Source organism: Aristolochia californica, unplaced genomic scaffold, assembly GCF_029961685.1.
Source record: "Aristolochia californica isolate CCGP_79_NKW_82.1479 unplaced genomic scaffold, dmAriCali1.0.hap1 SCAF_1, whole genome shotgun sequence".
Lineage (NCBI taxonomy): Eukaryota > Viridiplantae > Streptophyta > Magnoliopsida > Piperales > Aristolochiaceae > Aristolochia > Aristolochia californica.
This window is the reverse complement of record NW_027181770.1, coordinates 55,394,559-55,407,279: the sequence shown is the minus strand read 5'-3', so window position 1 is coordinate 55,407,279 and position 12,721 is coordinate 55,394,559. Positions and strand designations below refer to the sequence as shown.

General features: G+C 37.2%; 2 protein-coding genes across 4 annotated transcripts; both read right to left on the bottom strand.

Moving 5' to 3' along the window:
• Positions 1-382: 382 nt before the first annotated feature.
• Positions 383-5,938, bottom strand: LOC137951582 (uncharacterized). 3 transcript variants are annotated; one of them, XM_068798347.1, is made up of 8 exons: positions 5,386-5,938; positions 1,778-1,858; positions 1,587-1,675; positions 1,413-1,487; positions 1,175-1,259; positions 1,016-1,093; positions 863-931; positions 383-780 (listed from the first exon to the last, which is right to left on the bottom strand). In XM_068798347.1, exons 1-8 carry the CDS (start codon positions 5,506-5,508, stop codon positions 607-609), a joined length of 774 nt encoding a protein of 257 aa, XP_068654448.1. In that variant the 5' UTR covers positions 5,509-5,938; the 3' UTR covers positions 383-606. The 3 variants fall into 3 exon arrangements, with proteins under 3 accessions (XP_068654448.1, XP_068654456.1, XP_068654462.1); XM_068798355.1 differs by having other exon boundaries at positions 1,175-1,253; XM_068798361.1 differs by having other exon boundaries at positions 1,175-1,293; positions 5,386-5,932.
• Positions 5,939-7,116: 1,178 nt separating this feature from the next.
• Positions 7,117-7,512, bottom strand: LOC137948998 (putative glycine-rich cell wall structural protein 1). Its single transcript, XM_068795249.1, has one exon. The coding sequence runs from the start codon at positions 7,510-7,512 to the stop codon at positions 7,117-7,119; it is 396 nt and encodes a 131-aa protein (XP_068651350.1).
• Positions 7,513-12,721: the final 5,209 nt, after the last annotated feature.

Below are 12,721 nucleotides of genomic sequence, written 5' to 3'. Positions count from 1 at the left end.
GACAGGCTTGGCAAGGAGGCGTTCGCTTTTGGACGAAGAAAAAATAAAATAAAAATCGGCTACCTATCTTCGTTAAAAAGCAAGAGATTTCCCATTTTATCTCTATCACTCTATCCACCGAACTGGATTCGGCTTTGCAGGAATTTAAAATTTCAGGCGCCGGAAAAACGGATACACTATTCTTAACAAAGATTTCTTTGGTAAATTAAACAAATGCTTAGCTCATTTTTGAATTTCTTTTTTCTTCTAGAGAGAGAGACTTGGTGCAAGCGTGTAGCGATCCTTCGAAGCAACATCGAAATCCATACCACAGAGAGAGCAAATGGCGGGCAACTGCCAGAATAATAAAAGCCATGAAAGATATTAACTTAGGAAAAAAGAATATACAAAGAGGAAGTTCTTTTTTAAGGGCTGATGAGGGAAAAACACATAGCGCAACGAAATTACAGATATGCTTTGTCATGTACTCACTGAAATCAAAAGCAACAAACCAACAAGCCTGCTCACATCATATCCACATATCATCAGGAAGATAGGAACTAACCGACTAGCCCTTCGCACTTTCCGCAGAATTCACCCCTAATTTTGACGCTCAAAAACTGTTCACTAATTTTCCCCCACTAAGAACAATACCATCAGCATTAGGATAAACCACCTCTTTTTTTGTCTACGCTTGCCTACCAATTCCTCTCCCACGACCTCCTCCCATCCTTCCCCTACCTCGTCCATAGCCTCTACCACCACCACCACCACCACCACCTCTGCCTCTTTCATACCCACCTACAGGTTAAGCAATCAAGATAATCACGCTTAAGTACATCTTGCGTGCAACTTGTTACCCAACTAATTAAGAATTTCTTACCTTGATACCCCCAGCCTCTGCCACGTCCACCACCTCGGTTCCAGTTGTCATAGTTCCATCCACCATTTTCTGATCCACAAAAAGGAGGATCAATAGCTTCAAACAAAATAAAGACTTAGAAGCACATCTAGGCAACTAACAGTAACAGGATACCTTGGTAGTTGTTGTATCCTCCTCTGCCCCAAGCCCTTCCTCTTCCTCTACCTCGACCACGTCCCCGCCCATATGTATCTATTAAAACGAACAATAATTTGAGCTAACACACATTTATATAATAAAAATTGAGAAACAGCCTAACATAAGAAAACTTACCTTCATTTGGACCAGAAACAGGACCTGGTGCCAGCTTTGGTTGATGCTGCTGTTGTTGGTATTGCGCCTGTTGCTGATACTGTGGCTTTGCTTGTTCCACATAAAATGAAGCTTGGTAACTAAACAGACAGATCCCTTTCACTTCTCAAAATATGATTATATCACATCAACTCTTTGGTTCACTGTGTCAACATGCATGGAATTTTAACCCTTGCAGATGAAGACAAGAAATTATTACCCAGGAGAGTTCTTGTTCAGCTCTTTGGTTGAAAGAGATATGGAAATCATTGAAACATGGCGAGTCATCTCCAACCTGCACAAAACATTTGTAGGCAAAGGACAAAGTCAGCAACTAAGGCCAATAAATAACTTAAATGGTAGAAACAGTTAAAGCGTGTGAAGAGGGACTTACGGCACAAGCCCTTCTTCAATGGGTTCCCATACATCAGTTATACTTGTCGAACTGATGGTGGTATCTTGATGCAAGCCAGGTATTTTCTTCTGTTTTACAAACAGATAAAAGCACCAACCAACTATGATCTCAGACTGCGCTTGCAAAATTGAAACTAATTAACAAAAGCAAATGCAGGCAACTTAACTGACCTTGATAATCTCTGCAATTGCCACTGTTTTGCTTATAGCCTGCCCCATTGCCTTCAGTACAATTTCCCTTACCCGTTTCTCCTGCCATTTAAACTACAGTAATCAGCATAAAACACAAGAGACAGTCATTTCTATATGATTCCTAGTCAATAGATTGGCTACTTTTGATCATTAAAAGCAATGATTAGACCTCTTAACACAATCTATACCAAATACAGGTGACTGCATAACTCAGATAAAGTAAATGGGTAAAAAACAGTAAGGCCAAGTGCCATCACTAACAAGTCTAATAAAGTAAAATCTGCAAGGGGATCGCTGGTTTTGGGGGAATTATTTCAGATCCATCCGGCAATCAGTGTTTCTCTTATGCCGGCCCTTTAGGCATTTCCGATTCAACGTCGGCTGAGCTCCATGACCTCCTCAATGGGCTTCGCGTTTTTAGAGACAATTGCAGCGATCCCCTTCACATTGAAGGGGACTCGAAGGTGGTCATTGGATGGTGCGAGTGTGCTTCCCCTCCGCCGTGGCGCCATTGGGACATCTTTCGGGAGATTTTAGAAATTACCTCACTATTCTCTTGTATTTGGTCTCATATTCCGAGATCTGCAAATTCGGTAGTAGATGTGCTAACCAAACAGGGAACGACCCTGCAATCTCTTGTTGTTAGGGATTTGCTCCCTCTTCCCTTATAAATTCTCTCTTGTTAATATAAATACATCTTTATAAAAAATAAAAAAAAATCTGCAAAACTCCTATGTAAATTAAAGACCATAAAAGATCCTTCCCAACTCAAATTGTCTCTGTTACCTTCAAAGAGAAAAACTACAAGCAATCAAAATTGAAATTCCCATCTATAGCAATCGTCTCAAGACTGGTAAAACACCACCAGACCAATTAGTGAAAATCCAAAAAAGCATGTCAAGAAACTTCATGAATAAGAAGAGCAACAACAGAGATACATCTTGATCCTAGCATGTCCCCAATTCTATTGAATTTCAGTTCTCCTAAACAAACCACTGCTGGTCAAACATTATGTACCTTTATCACTGTTCGGACCAAAAGAGTCCAAGACCCGTAGTGACTCTATCATTGCCTTTCGTCTTTTCAAACAGCGATTGGGCTTTTGGCTTAAAGGCCAGCACCTTTCAGTGTGAGGTCCTACAATCATTTCTCAATGGAATTGGCATGCGTGTGTGCAGGTGTAAGCAACATTCAGGGAAAAAAATTATCCATCAAATCATTAGGAATATTTGGCCAAGAACACCCCATGACCCTCCTCCCAGAAAGTATGGTTGCTAGAGGGAGTGTACACACCAAACACCTCTAGGAGAGATAGCTCTATAGGTTATGATCTAACAAATGATTGAAAGCTTTTGATATCAGTCAAATTAATCCTAATAACAAAGTGAGATAATTAAATATAAAATAGCACCCCATTTCCAATTATGAGTAACGATATAATATAAATAAGAAACCAATGCTTAAATGGAAACAGCATGAGTTTAGGCCAGGGTTTGCAAAACCAACATTGTCACTACCTGGACCCCAGAACCATTGGATTTCCAAATCAACCTGACCTCAAAATTTCCAAAATGATTTCACCTATTAAGAAGTTTTAGTATCTTTTGAGATAAAGAAAAAAGGGAATGTTAATAATTTTCTTTTATGAGCTAAAATACCCTTCCCATTTTTATTTTTTTTTGAAAAGATAAATTCCTTTCCCATAACTCCGCGTGTTTAACAAGACATTTTTTTACCATTTTAATCCCAAGTCATTTTACAAAAGATATGAGGTATTGTTGCCACAAGACCACGTAGATCAGGTCAGGATTACCCATACCTGCCACAACCCTGCCCTACATGGAGTGGACTAGTTCAGGGTGGATTTATTACTCAACCTGCCAGATTGCATTTCTAGTGGAAATCAAAAGCAACACTGAAGACCCATTTACCTGAATGTGCAACAAACTGCAAGTTCTCCCATGGGCACCTATAACCTTTTTCTAAAGGAAACAAAATAAATTTGGAGCTCTATATAAAACAAGATGATTGTACCCATGTAGCAAACAGTACTCAATTGTAAAATTTTCATTGACCATAGTGTCTGATGAACTTTGCAATACGCATCATTCATGTGAAATCTGACCATGCTCATAATACCTTCCTTGGTATAATAAAGGAAAATATTCATGACTGCCAATAATAAATTCAGAGTTGCCTTTGCAAGCATTATGGGGAGGTGGAGTCCTTTGACTACATTCTCCTCCACTGCCCCCTCAGTTTAGCGGTCTGGGGGGCTGTTCTGCACAAATTTGGCATCCATTTATGTTGAGACCTTATCTTACTTGTCCAATCACCTGACAACTACCTAAAGATGGAAAAATCGTGTGGAAAGCTGCAGCAGCAGCAGTGCCTTGGCACACCTGGTTCGGAACAAATAAAAGAGCCTTTAATCACTCATCAAGCTTGCTAAGGCACAAGCTTGCTAAGGCACATAATACTCGTGTTCTCTGAACCGCTAACAGCATCTCCAACAAATTAGCTAATGATGAGGTTTACCCGCGGTCCCTTGCTGTCGGATACTCCCCCCATTCGTAGTCCAGGGTTTAAATTCCCCATGCAACTTCATGTGTCATGTAACCATAGCTTGCATTTATTTTCCTTCATAAAAAATTTGCACCATATTTATAAAAATAAAAATAAAATAAAAAAGACTGCTCCATGTTGTACAGCCCATAAGGGTACACATTACAAACCACATAGTCCTTCCAAATGCAATTGGGATAAAAGAAGAAGGCACAAGTATGTGAAAAGAACGAAAATCTCAGTGTCAAAAGGAAGAGACTCCTAATTACTACGTCAATGTACAAAAATAACTAAATAAACCGTATAAAAGTTAGAATATCTTGCACAACACACGTATCGATGGTATTTACTACATATAAAGTGACAAGCAACTTAATTAAACTTGATAGATTAAGATGGTTTCAAGATTACAAGGCAAAATCTTTATTTATCATAGCTAAGGCCTCAAACACGATGGTCAGTAAAGCTATCATTCAGCCAGTGAGAAACTAGATGCACCCCGCCCTCAGGAAATATTTATAGATAAACAACTAGCTTGACTACCGCTCCTAGGTAGATGAGACTGGCAGACTCCCTGCATCCTCGTGTCGCACAAGCAATATGATGAAGTTATCTTTATATAAATTGTCACAACACAATAAAAAGAAAATGATTAAGAACACAAAATATGAAATAAAATTCCTCCCAGAAACCGGGGCACGAAGTGTACAACCGACACTCGGTGAATCCAGATGAAAGGCAGATCTCCGTGTAAAAAAAAGCCACGTAAGAATTAAAGCAGAAAGAAAGCCCGACAAAAACAGTCCTACTAAGACATCATAAAAACCTCAAAGGAAAGCAAAAAATCCCAGTAGAAATAAACTACAGTAAGAAATCGAAAAGAGAAAACCGAACGGAGTGGCATATCTGAAGTAACAAAACACAAGGACAGAAGAGCAGACAAGATATAAAGGCAAAGGAGAGTAAAGTAAAGTTCACCCAAATCAGAAAAACAAAAAAGAAGAACGCAGCCATAAAAATACCTGAAGAAGGCTGGTGGCATAGCTGATGTAATTCCTTATAAGTCCTTGCGTTGTGATTCGGATCTCGTTCTCTTTAATTGCAGTCTCAGGTCTGGGCTTCTCGACTCTCTGGTATCTATCCATGGTTTCTGTCTTACAGAAGCAAACTAAATTAACAGACAATCTGTTAAAGGTTTACTCGGAAGGAGTGTGGGAAGTGGTGAAGAAGATACAAGAAAGAGCCGGAGCAGAGCAGCAGCAGAAAGCCCCACTGGCTAAAACCCTAGTAACAAACCCCTCAACTTAGTTCTCTCTCTCTCTCTCTCGCTCTCTCTGGATTCTAAACTCTTAAAGCCAAAACCCTGGCATTGTTTTCCATTTATTTAAGCGTTGGCTTAGAGTGTGTGCAGAGAGATTAGGGCACATTCAGATGCACACAAAAGGGTAAGAAAGCTGAGGAGAGTGGCACCAAACCCGACAAGCTCTCGACTGGATTTTTTCGCTTGGAGAGCTACCAGCTGCGTGTGGTGACGCTGACGCCTTCCGTATATACGATACTGCCCTCCTCTTTCCTCCAAGTTTGGAATTTGAGGTTGAGAAAACTGGGATTTCGTCTCTAGTGTTTGTGATTTCGGACGATAGTCAGTTATAATTCGATAAAAATATGTTTGCAATTAAGGGGAGGCACCGGTGGGTGGGATGGACTCCCCATTTTTCACAAAAAAAAAAAAAGAAAAATCGTTTTCTCTTCAATTCATCCTCACCTTATCCTACTATCTCAACTCCATCCCTTTTTTCTTTTCCTTGCTTCAATTTACTATTTATTTGATATTATAAAATGTTTAAAAATTAAAAATTGCATTAAAAATATCCATAAAATCAATTTTAAAATATTTTTATTTATGTATTTATTTTAATTTTCAAAAGTCGATAAATAAGACATTGAGGTGCACTAGTGTCAAGTTTGAGAAATTTGTCCCCTCCATGTAACAGACGTGTTTTTTTCCTTCGATTTCGTTCTCCTCTTGGTTGGAAACCTTGAACCTAAGATTTTTGGATCAAATAGAATCAAATTCCCCGTTTAACTTGACTTGATATGCATTCCTACACACAATGTCATCAAAAGTTAAATATAGTGCTAGAGTTGCACTGAGTTTGAGTAAATTTGAAAAAAAAAAAATTAAAGTTACTTATGATAAAAATAATAAAATAATAAATATAAATAAATTAAATTTTAATTTATTTAGTTAGATTAAAAATATGATATGAAAATGACTACAATAATAGTATATTAATTGAAATTAAAATATTTATCTAATTGGTTGAACACAACAACAACTCTTATTACAAAAGCTAGTCTCAGTAATAATTTTATATAAATAACATAATATTATATCGATAATTTAAAATAAAAAATATTTTAAATAATTTTAATAAAAATTTTAAAAATATGATATCAATTAGTTTATTTTTACGAAAATGTATCCAAATTATCACCCGATTATATCATATTATTTATCTTGTGATTAGTGGGTAATCTTGAAGGCAATCACAATAAATACGACGAAATTAAGGTGTGATTTAACATTCTAGAGTAGCCTTGAAAACCAATTAAGAAGTAAGAATCAGATTAGGTACATGATCACAATTCTCACCTTCAAGCTTTTACTAATAAGAACATTGCAACATTTAATAATACATGCTTCTTGTCATTCCATACCATCCAAACACATAAACTCTGCTATAATTTTTCTACAATTTCCCTCCAGCCTCTCCACCATAAGGAGCATCTCCCACGCCACCACCACCGCCTACACCTCCACGTCCAACATAACCACTACCACCGCCAAAGCCTGAGCCAAACCCACTACCACCACTGGACCCACCACCTCCTCCACCACCACCACCACCTCCACCACCTACATTCCCTCCAACAGACCCACTGCCAGAGCCATATCCATAACCAGAGGCGCTTCCATTGCCTGAAGCACCTCCTCCACCACCTCCGCCACCTCCTCCACCTGCTTGTATCGGAGGAGCCGTCTGCTTCGTTGAGCCGGGAGGCGGCGCTGTTGTATTTACTGGGGCAGAGAGATCCGGGAGAAGGAGAAGCAACAAGGCGCTGCTTGTAAGAAGGAATCGCTCCATTGTTAGTTCGAATGGACAGGGAGAGCAAGAGAGGAAGATTTATAGGTGTTGAATACACTAAACGAGTATCTTTACTCGTGAATTTGGAGTTTGAAGCACTCGTAAGTGAGAAGAACGTTTTGCAGTGTAAGGCCAAGCATGATCGGCCTGGATTTTGAGAAGAACGTTACGAGCAATTTCCGCAGTGATTCGCGTGTAACCGAAGAGCCAGACGAAAGCCAGGAAGGAAGGATTGCCATCATGCATCCTCCCTTCTGTTTTGTTCTATTTTATAAGTTTTGATTGAGTACTAGTTTCGTCATTAAATGGTGTTTTAACATTGAAATCGTACCTTGTTGCTTTGGAAGTGTTAGTTTAATATTTGAAGAAATGTCCAATGTCTCAAATATAAATGCCATGGACATGTCTTATTGAAGGGTTTGCAGATGTTGATTGGGTTGATTCTCTAGATGATAGGAAATCCACCACAGGCCATTGTTCTTTGGTCGGTGATAATCTAGTAACTTGGAGAACCAAGAATAGAAGTAAAATACAGAGCAATGACTCATGTAGTGAGTGAGGGTAAAGTCATTGCTCTTTGAAATTGGATTCCATCAAGACACCTCAATGAAACTTCATTATGACAATCAAACAACTATTGATATTGTTTCATATTGAATTTTTCATGAAAGAAAAAAACATATTGAGATTGATTGTCAATTCATCCGATAAAATTATAAGTTGGGAACATATGTCTTTAACATGTCTTTTCCCAAAGCCAGGTTACTGAAACCTTCACGAAAGCAATCCCAACAAAACCTGTTTAATTTACTTGTTCCAAGCTATGTATCTATAATGTCTAAGCATCGGTTTTTGAGGGGAGTGTTCGAGAAGTGAAAATTATGGGAGACTAAGTTGTAATTTTTTTTTTATATCTTTGAGATTTATTGTTACTCTTCTTTTTCAATTGTGTAAAAAAGGTAACTTTTTAATTATCTTTTTAGTGAAAGTTATAAATAAAACAAATAAGGGAGAATGGGGATGTTCTCTTGACTCCTTGTTCTCTCAACTCTCTTCCTCTTGTTCAACTTTCTTTCTTCGTCTGCTTCTTCTTCCTCTCGTTCAACCTTCTCTTTGCTTTACATTTCACTATGCCAACTCATGTCTTTCGCTATTTCATTGGATGTGAACTATCGTTTAACTTATGACTTTAGTGGGAAATGACTGAAACTTTTTGAGACATTGATTTCCATTTCAATTTTGAGTATGCCATCTCATGTCATTCACATTTCACTATATTCCTTTAATGGCTAATTATTGACTAGTTGTGTATATGCATTTTTTATTTTTTTTGTTTACTTTGACACTATATTTTTTAGTACATTATTGTATGTTCATTCACATCGCATATATAAATCAAGTTTATATCAATTTTTTGTCTCACTTATATTTTTAGTTTTGTTAATTGTTTTAAATAGTTATACAAGATACAAATTAATAAAAAAAATTATCAGCAATAATTAGCCATTAAAAGTTATTCATATAAAATAAATTTTATTTCTCAACAAAAATATCCACTGACATATATTTAAAAATTATATAATAAATATACCATTGGCATTATTTTTACCAAAATTATATAAAAAATAAATTTAATCATTGACATATATTTTCATACCGATTCCTATTACATGACTGCTATAGTTATGAAATAAGGATAAAAAAAAAAGAATGAGCAAATTAATTTTTTGGTTCTTATGTAAATGAAGAAATGAAAATAACTCCATATTTCAGGCTTTTGCCAACAATGTATGCTCATTAAGGTTAGGGGGGCACAAACAAATGGGCAATGTTCTTCAGAAATAAATGAAACTATGCTAGAAACCTCAAGCGTTTATGTGATTCAATGTCAACCCATCTGGATAAATTAATGAAACCGCGTAAAAAACTAGAAGTTGGTCATGTGATCCATTTCTCTCCATTTGGATATATAGAAGTGTCATATCACAGAATGATCCTATGCAAGCAAGGGTGGCATCGAACTAAGCCAGTTAGAGTTCGAGATCCAGATAAGACTCATTTGAGTTAACGAACCGAACTCAACTGAACCATGGTTTGGTTCGAAAGCTTGTGAGTCAGCTCGTTAACTTGATGAGGTCTCGGGACCGAGAGGTGGGAGCGGGAGTCGTCTTCGAGTTTGACTTCGATTTCTTCCTCGCTTCGTTTGCCTTCGCCGACCCTTATCACCGCTAAGTCCCTCCCGTCCATTGTTGTGGTTGTCTTCGTTGTAGACTCCCTTACCCCCGCGTTGTCTCAGTAGTCGCTACCTTTGCCGTTGCTTCCGTCACCGCCGCCGCAACTGTTAGCCCTGACAACAACTTCTCGCCGCCAGCGCAATTAGACACCCACCCCCCCCTCTGCGCACGTGAAGACATTGTACGATTTCGTTCGTGTGAGATCATAAGCACGCGAAAAAAAGAAAAAATGTTTCTTGAACTTTGGCTGTCTCTTCCTCATGGTTCTTGAAGAGACTCAAATTGTTTGAGGTACTCTCTTGATACTAACTCCACTCAAGTTTTTTAGAAGAATAGATTGGTAACATATTAGAATTGCTGCTGTATGAATCCATGCTCTAAAGAAATAATGAAAATGGGCATACGATTAAGTCATCTAAAACTATTTTTCTTAAACTTTTTCTCTGTCTCCATCATTTGGTTTTCCAATCCTTGAATCAGGACGATCTGATTGAGTAAAACTGGACAAAACTATCGTTGTTTTTCAAAGGAATGTTTTTGTGTTTGATTATTGAATAAAAATTATGCATAATTATGCATAATTTTATGCATAGAATATAGATAATTTTTTGCAGGGTTAATATATAGAGGCTATATCCAATTGAGCTTTTTACCAAAATAACAGTTTGAAAAAACTTATTTCTGAAAACAACGACGATATCTACTTATTTTCAAAAATATCGAACTTTGACCAGTCCACTGTACATGTGGACAGTCAAAGGTGACAAGTAAGCTTTGACTGCTTACGTGTCGACACCTCATTAGGGCGGTATGGTAGTTGAACACATCGGTTGCCATGTCATATTTTTACACATCATTTGACATATCATCTGACACGTCATTATTGATTTCCCTCTTTTGCCCCGTCAGCTCATGCCACTTAAGCCCTCCCTTATATTTTTTTCGTTCTAATCTTTCTCCTCTCCTCTCCTCTCACCCTCTCTCCCCTGCTGCAGCTGCTCGGCCACGACTGTTCCCCTGCTATCGCCGATCGGCCTCGGTCGCTCCCCTGCTGCCGCAGCTTGACCTCGGCCACTCCCCTGTTGCAGCCGCTCGGCCTCGCGCTCGATGTCCTCCTCTCAGCCACTCTCTCATTCTTCTTCTCTGTTCCCCTCTGTTCATCCTCTTGCCGCCCCCTCTCTTAATACTCTATCATTTCACTCTTTGGCCGCCCCTTCTCTCAAAACCGAAGCCCCACTCACCCTCCAAACCCGAATTTGAATTTCAGAAGCCGATTTAGTAGGTGATTTTTTAGGGTTTTTGTTAATTGAATCTAATTACTTTGTTTAATTATAATGTTGATTTGAATTTAGGTGTTTAATTATTGTATTGATTTTTTTGTGATTTACTGTTTATTTTATGTTTTATGTTAATGAAATTTCTGTCAATTGCAGATAAATTAAAATTATTGTAAAGTTTTGTAAGATTTTTAATTAAATAATATATTTTTTAATAATCTATTATTTTGTAAGTAAGGTGATTAAAAGTATACAAATAAATTATATTTTTAAACTCTAAAAAATTTTTTTTGTATATTTTTTTTAATTTATAAATATTTTAAATGGATAATATATGGGTAAGACTTAAGAGTAAGAGTTTTTCTATTTATAAATATTTTAAATCAATTGTAAATGGGTTAGAGTTATATTTTTTCTATTTATAAATATTTTTAAATCTAATTAGTTTTATTTTTTATTTTATTTTTTAAAATATGAAGTAATAAAAAGTGTAACAATAATTTTTTTAATTAATAAATATTTTAATTGATATAAGATGGTGTTAAATAAGTAAGAGTTAATTTTTTAATTGTTTATTAATTTTTTTAATAATTTATTATTTTAGATATTAGGAAATAAAAAGTGTATTTTATTTTTTGATTTTTTTAAAATTTATTCAAAAATTTATCTTTTAATGACGTGGCAGTCGATGGGTTAAAATGCCGTATTTCACTGATGACGTGGCGACGTCAAAGCTCTGGCACTCAGTTAAAATTATGGGAATTTTACCAAAATACCGGTTTTAAACAACTTATTTATGAAAATAACGAAGACCACAAATTATTTACAAAACTACCGAACTTTGACTGGTCCACTGTATACGTGGATAGTCAAAGGCGACACGTAAGCTTTGACTGCTTACGTGTCGCCCCGTCATCAAAGTAAAATCCCAGAATCTGCCATGTCATCATTATTGACACGTCATCTGCCACGTAACTTATCATGTCATTTTTAATATTTTCTTTTTGCCACGTCATCAATGGCCACGTAAGCATGTGCCACGTCAGCCCTCACATATGTTTTTAATTCTCTCTTCCACAATTTTCTCCTCGCCTCTCGTCTCGGCTGTCTCCTCTCGTCGCTCGCCTTCTGCCGCCTCCTCTGCTGCCGCTCAGCTCACCTGTTGCTGCTCGCCTCCCCTGTTGCCGCCGCTCGGCCTCGGCCGCTCGCCTGCGGCCGCTGCTCTGCCTCGGCCTCGACCTCGCCCCTGTTGCCGCCGCTCGGCCTCGCCCTCGACGCCCTCCGCTCAACCACTCTCTCTTCGTCTCAACCTTGTCTCTCGTTCTTTTTCTCCGTTCCCCTCTGTTCATCCTCTCGCCGCCGACTTTCTTTCTCTCTGTTCCCCTTTGTTCGCCGTCTCGCCGGACCTTCTCTTGAAACCTTGGGGTGATTTTTTAGGGTTTTTGTTAATTGAATAGAATTATTGTATTTAATTATAATGTTAATTTGAATTTAGGTGTTTAATTACTGTATTGATTTTTATGTGATTTACTGTTTAATTTTTGATTTTATGTTAATTAAAATTATTGTAAAGTTTTGTAAGATTTTTAATTAAATAATATATTTTTTAATAATTTATTCTTTTGTAAATAAGGTGATAAAAAGTATACAAATAAATTATATTTTTAAAATCTAAAACAACTTTTTGTATATATTTTT

What these genes read in the sequence shown, in the direction of transcription:
- LOC137951582 (XM_068798347.1), bottom strand. Translation starts at nt 5,508, where the DNA reads ATGGATAGATACCAGAGAGTCGAGAAGCCCAGACCTGAGACTGCAATT. An exon ending in CTGAACAAGAACTCTCCTGG is followed by an intron (nt 1,260 to 1,412) that starts GTAATAATTTCT and finishes GAACAAGCAAAG; the next exon opens with CCACAGTATCAGCAACAGGC. An exon ending in TGTTTCTGGTCCAAATGAAG is followed by an intron (nt 1,094 to 1,174) that starts GTAAGTTTTCTT and finishes TCGTTTTAATAG; the next exon opens with ATACATATGGGCGGGGACGT.
- LOC137948998 (XM_068795249.1), bottom strand. Translation starts at nt 7,512, where the DNA reads ATGGAGCGATTCCTTCTTACAAGCAGCGCCTTGTTGCTTCTCCTTCTC.